The sequence below is a fragment of the Physeter macrocephalus genome, chromosome 8 (assembly GCF_002837175.3).
Source record: "Physeter macrocephalus isolate SW-GA chromosome 8, ASM283717v5, whole genome shotgun sequence".
Taxonomy (NCBI): Eukaryota; Metazoa; Chordata; class Mammalia; order Artiodactyla; family Physeteridae; genus Physeter; species Physeter macrocephalus.
This window is the reverse complement of record NC_041221.1, coordinates 106969319-106976290: the sequence shown is the minus strand read 5'-3', so window position 1 is coordinate 106976290 and position 6972 is coordinate 106969319. Positions and strand designations below refer to the sequence as shown.

At 32.5% G+C, this 6972-nt stretch overlaps 1 protein-coding gene across 6 annotated transcripts in view; it reads right to left on the bottom strand.

Moving 5' to 3' along the window:
- Positions 1-6972, bottom strand: part of FER (FER tyrosine kinase) — a 466113-nt gene that overhangs the window by 421084 nt on the left and 38057 nt on the right. For all 6 annotated transcript variants that reach the window (XM_024125793.3, XM_024125783.2, XM_055086705.1 and 3 more), the window contains one exon: positions 1677-1944. In XM_024125793.3, coding sequence (XP_023981561.1) covers positions 1677-1883 — 207 coding nt within the window. In that variant the 5' untranslated portion in view covers positions 1884-1944. The remainder of the gene's footprint in view (positions 1-1676; positions 1945-6972) is intronic.

Sequence of the window (6972 nt, the reverse complement as noted above, 5' to 3'; positions counted from 1 at the left end):
GAGAAGCCACGACAATGGGAAGCCCGCGCACTGCAATGAAGAGTAGCCCCCGCTCACCACAACTAGAGAAAGCTCGCATGCAGCAACGAAGACCCAACGCAGCCAAAAATAAATAAATAAATAAATTTATTTAAAATAAAAGAATGAGGAAGCCCTTTAAAAAAAAAATCATGCTATACACCTTAAAGCTATACAGTGATGTATGTCAATTATATCTCAATGAAACTGGGGGGAGAAAAAGAAGAAAAGACCAGTTTATAGGGTCAGGTAACTCCAATAAAGCTCAGGAAATGGAGAAATCTAAATGAAGAAAAAGGAGAGGGCACCGAAACAGAAGGATTGATTCAGTCTATATAAGGAACAGCCAGAATTCTAGTTCCTATTGCTCGGCCCACAGACATGCAACTATTCTTCCCCCAGTGCAGAAGAAAATAAGTGGAAAAAATTAACCAGAGAGTTTTTGGACTCAGAGACACCAGGCAGCTTACGAAAAACAGGAGGATTAACTAAAATATGACTCTTCGAACACTCAATCTACTTTCCCTATCTATTCCCATAACATAACAGAGTAGTCAAACAAAATACAGGACACCAGTTAAATTTGAATTTCAGGTAAAAAATAAATAATTTTTAGTGTATGCCTTTCTCAAATATTGTATGCAAATTTAACTGGTGTTCTATATTTTAATTTGCTACATCTGGCAACCTTACCTTCAGACTAGAGACTAGAGAATTGTTCCTTGGGAAATCTCATTGGCCCAGGAAAGGATGTTAAAGATATTAACATTAGGAGTTCTCAGCAAAATCACAGATCTTTACCTGATCACACATACCACATACACACATTCCCCATAAGAAACAGAGTTTCTTCTACAATTTACACAAATCCTAAGACCCATGAGTGCAAGAAACACACTAATTTTTTTAACTTTCCAAGTAAGGTAAAAAAAATATTTTAACTTTGAATAAATATAGTGAAATGTGAAGTAAGACAATGAAAATAAACAGAGCGAAAATCCAATAACTATTAAGGTGTGTAATAGTTCATATTTTATGCCTTCAAAGGACAATTAGCAGTGCAATTCTGGCCTTTATTTTTATAGCCCTTATTTTTAAATTTTATATTATACTTAATAATCTTGGAGCTAAAAAACCATATTGTTTACCCAAAGGATTTTTATGTGTGATTAAATCATCAATATATTAGTATTTTAGTAATGAAATGACAGCAGAGAACACCTACATGTTAAAATACTCCATGTGATTCACTATACAAATGATTCACAGAAGAATGCAGGGAAGGTGAGTTATAATGAAAGTTTGTGTCAAAAGAAGAAAACAGAGGGGCTCAAGGAACCCAAGGAGGTAGGGTAATAAAGAAAACGAAATTTGTAAGAAGGGTTCTCAAACCTAACTAATCACTAGAATAATCTGGACATCTATTGGAAAAAAAGATTTCAAAGTTCAAAAATTTCAGACCTACTGACTCAGAATATCAGGAGCTGGGCCCAAATTTTACAATTTTTGAAACTTTCCCCATGAGATTCTGCTAATCAGCAAGATTTTGGAAGATTTTAGAATGCTGACTTAGGTACGCTTATTCAATAGTATGATCTATTTGCCTTAAGGACAACTATGATGCTATAGACAATAAATGATGAAATCATTCTTCTTACCTTGGATACATTGCTGACATAATTCATTTGGATAGTACTTTCCTTATCAACTTGATTACAAAGGTTCTGTAAAGTAGATGCATATTCTTTATCACTTTTTATTCTCAGAGCCATAAATTTCTTCACTGTTTCCAGTAACCGTAATTCCCAGTCTTGCAATTTTAACACAGCTTCATGTGAATTCTTCAGGTCACTCCCAAACCCCATTTTTGTAAGGCACTGTCTTATCCTCCACACTGCACAATTGAGCCGTCTAATCAGCACATATCTGTGTATGTAAACAGAAGAAAAGAATCTTAAGTCAAAAGGAAATTAGTCTTCAAAGCAACGTTATGGCCCATTCTTTTTAGAGTAAAAAAAAAAAAAAAAAATCACTATAACTGAATGCTTTCCCCAAAAAATCAGGAACAAGATGAGAATGTCCAATCTCACCACTTCTATTCAACACTGTAATGGAGGTTCCAGTCAGTACAATGAAATAAGTGAAATAATAAGTGAAATAATGAATTTGGAATGGAAGAAGTAAAACTATATTTATTTGCAGATGACATGACGTATATAGAAAATCCTAAGAAATACAATTTTTAAAGTATTAGAACTAATAAATGAGCTCAGTAAGATTACAGGGTACAAGATCAATATACAAATATCAACTGTATTTCTATATACTAGTAATGATCAATCTGAAAACAAAATTTAAAAACAATTCCATTTACAACAGCATCAAAAAGAATAAAATATTTAGGAATAAATTGTACAAAATAAACACAAAAATTTACTCTTAAAATTATAAAATATTGTTGAAAAAAATTAAAGACGACCTAAATAAATGGAAAGACTCATGTTAATGGATCCAAAAGACTTAATATTGTTAAGAAAGCAAATACTGTCCAACTTGTTCTACAAACTTAACTCAATCCATATTAAAATCTAAGCTAGCTTTTTTTTCTTTTGCAGAAATTGACAAGCTAATCTTAAAACTTACAAAGAAATGCAAGGAAGCCAGAATAACCAAATAAATAAACAAACAAACCAAAACACCCTGAAGAAAAAGAACAAAGCTGGAGGACTCAGACTTCACTGCCAAGTCTATTCAATGGAGGAAAAAAAAGTCTTTTCTATTACAGATGCTGAGACAATTGGATTCCACATGCAAAAGAGTTAAGCAGGATGCCTCCTTAGACCATACACAAAAAATTAAATCTAAAGGAATCACAGATCTAAATATCAGAGCTAAAACTATAAAACTCTCAGAAGAAAATATAGTAGTAAATCTTCATGACCTTGATCCAGGCAATGGTTTCTAGACATGACACCAAAAGTGCAAGCAACAAAATAAAAATATGTAAATTTGTTTTCATCAAAATTAAAAACTTCTGTACTTTGAAGGCCACCATCAAGTAAGTGATAAGACCACAGAATGGGGAAAATATTTACAAATCATATATCTGATCACGGACTTTTATCTGGATTATATAAAGAATTCTTACAACTCAATAATAACAAGACAAACCAATTAAAAATGGGCAAAAGATCTGAGTAGACATTTCTCCAAATAAGATTTACAGACGTCCACTAAGCATATGAAAAGATGTTCAATATCATTAGCCATTAGGAAAATACCAATCAAAACCACAATGAGATACCATTTCACACCACTAAGATGTCCATAATCAAAAAGACAGAAAATATCAAATGTTGGAGACTGTGAAGAAATTAGAACCAACAGATACTGGTGTTATAAATGTAAAATGGATAGTTCCTCAAAACTTAAACACAGAGTTATTATATATGACCCAGAAATTCCACTCTTAGGTATGTACCCAAGAGAAATAAAAACATATGCCCACACAAAAACTTGTCCATGAATATTTGAGCAGAATTATTCATAATAGCCACAAAGGGGAACAACACAAATGTTCATCAACTGATGAATGGATAAATAAAACATGATGTATCCATACAATGAAATTAGCAATGGTAATGAATGAAATGTTGATACAAGCTACAGCATGGATAAACCTTGTAAACATGCTAAGTGAAAGAAGCCAAACACAAAAGACTGACATGTTGTGCTGTCTTCTTATATGAAATGTCCAAAATCTATTTTTAGAGGCATAAATCAAATTAGTATTGACTAGAGCTGGCAAATTTGTGAAGAAATGAGGAGGGACTGCTAACGGGTACTGGATTTCCTTTTGGGGTGAGTAGAGGGTTCTAAAATTGATTGTGGTAATGGTTGCACAACTCTGTGAACAGAATAAAAACCATTAAATTGTACAGTTTAAATGGGTGAATTCTTCAGCATGTGAGTTATAGCTCAAAGTTGTTAAAAAAAAATCTCTACAGTATAACTTATAATCATCTAAAGGTCAGTTATCAGACACCCCAAAGTTATTCCTGCTTGTTTGCTACAAATCCCAAGAACTATCATAGAGTTTATTTTCCCCTCCAGTCTCCTAGAATTTCAAGCAGTGAATCTTTTAGGGTCAGTTAGAAGAAATAAAGAAACACATCTTTTATTTTTAAGTCTGGCTCATCATATCAGAAGTCAATTTAATTCAGCTGAAATCCTCTAATGTATACAGAAAAATGAGAAAAAGGTCTCTCTCTCTAAGCTCAGTGATACCATCTAAAGAGATGGTAAAAATGTGTGGGTTTTCCAAATAGAAAACAAATTCCAATTTTTTCCCAACTGAAAACTGTCTGGTTTTATGATCGAACAAGTAGAGCGGGAAAAAGGCTGTAGAAAAATGTACTCCATCAAGGTTTCCAAAGTTGCAAGCAGGACACTAAATGGACCTTAACATAAGTCAATAAAAGTCATTGACTTATTCACTTTAATATTAAGTAGGATAATTCCAGTTTATTCACTTTGTAGGTAGTAGCTTTAAAAAATTTACTTTGATATACTGTATCTTTACGGGTCACAAAAAAGAACATTTTTCTGTTATTTTACTTATAGCTCAACTAAGTCTCAGTGAAGATATACTCTATCTCATACCATGTTTTCAATGGAAGAATAAGAAATATTTTTTTTCCAGACAAAGAAAGGTGAAACGTTTTGCTTTTTCTTTTTGAAACTATATCTGAGATTGTGGTTCATTTTATTCTATAGCTCGGAAAAAACATCACTTCTGCTTCTAAATGCATCTAGCTGTGGTCAAAGCTTTGACAATAGTTTTTTTCTCATTATTAGGAATTTCAAAAGGATTATGAAGAGCTTAGATGAATAAAAAGGGAAACAATCTGGCAGCTATCTGAGAAACACTCCAGCCCACCCTAAGGGCTTATTTATGTACACCAGTATTCTAGGTCAGGGTGAATATAAAATAATTTAATACATGGTACCACTCCTTGAGGAATGACAAATAATGAAAATTTTTAAAAACAATTCCATAATTACCTGATTATGTCTAATTATTAAATTAGTAGAGATTATAAATACTTTAAGGAATTAAAGGGAATGGTATCCTACAGATAATTTTTCCATAGATGTCAAATGATATACATAAGACTATTCAATTCAGTAGTGTTTGGAATTTTTTTAAAAACTGGAAATATTAATTAAAAGGAACTGACTAGGTAAATTACAATCAAAGCTGCTGCAGTTGATTGTATTGATAACTGAGAAATCCTATGGAGTACCATTCAAATCATAGTCTGTGTGAATTTGTTCAGTGTCCAACCTTCACAACCATATGTGGTAGATGTGATCATGGCATATTCATTCAGTGGAGTATTATTCAGCCCTAATATAAAAATAATAAAACTTGTGTATTGATCTGGAACAATCTTTAACAATTATTAATAGAAAAAAGTAAGATACAGAACTTGGTATGCTTACATTGTGTAAAAAGGAGGAAGAATAATAAAAATTAAATTTACTTGTTAAGTGCATAAAATATTTCTAGAAGAACACACAGTGGCTGGGACACAGGAATGGGAAGGAGACTCTTCATTATATACCCTTTTGTACATCTGAATTTTGTTTCAAGTGAACATATTGCTATTACTTATTCAAAAATTAATTAAAGAATTTTTGAAGAGAAAAAAAAATTAATGAAACCTGAAGTAATCCAGAAAAGTTTCCTACAAATGGCAAGACATTAGTTAAGGTTAGAAAAACCATGATTTAGATAAAAAGGTCAAAAAGGAAATGTATTTCAGGAAGCAATATGGGGAATATAAGTGACTAGGGGGTGAAGTAAAAAAAAGAAATGTCTCCAAAATCAAGCTATATGTGGCAAGCAGTGGCAGATGGCATGCCAATTTACCTCTTGCTATTCTAACGTTAAGGGAACTAATAAGGCTCAAACTCCTTAACTGGTGTTTAAGGCAAAATAACAAGATCATGAATGTGATGTTTTAAATGATTAATGTGCTGGTGCTAGTTACGCAAGTGTGTTCAGTTGGTGAAATTTCATAAAGCTGAGCATCTGTGATTTGTGCACTTTTCTATATGTATGTTATACTTAACTTTAAAAGAGATATAGAGATAGAGTTTAATCTGGAAGCTAGGTATAAAATAGCTTGAAGACAGCAAAAACATAAAATGAGACATAAGAAGGCAAATTAATAAGTCACTACAGCTATACAGCTTGAGAAATGAGGATCTATAATTGACAATGTCAGTGAGAGTTAAGATCAAAGAGGCTTGACCTGGTAAATAGATTTAAAGAAAAGAGAGACAGATGATACAATAACAACTTCAAGGCTTTAATAATAAATGATGACAATATCAACAGAAACGGAAGAATGAGAATACAGAGCTACTTTAAAGAAAATACATTCATTTCAGCAGGAAATAAATGCTTAGGTAAAATACAAGACTAAGGATACAAATTTGAGAGTCAGCTGCTTAATGGTGATAAAACTGTTGGTGGGAATGTAAATTGATACAGCCACTATGGAGAACAGGATGGAGGGTCCTTAAAAAACTACAAATAGAACTACCATACGACCCAGCAATCCCACTACTGGGCATATACCCTGAGAAAACCATAATTCAAAAAGAGTCATGTACCAAAATGTTCATTGCAGCTCTATTTACAATAGCCAGGACATGGAAGCAACCTAAGTGTCTATCAACAGATGAATGGATAAAGAAGATGTGGCACATATATACAATGGAATATTACTCAGCCATAAAAAGAAATGAAACTGAGTTATTTGTACTGAGGTGGATGGACCTGGAGTTTGTCATACAGAGTGAAGTAAGTCAGAAGGAGAAAAACAAATACCGTATGCTAACACATATATATGGAATCTAAGAAAAAAAATGTCATGAAGGAGA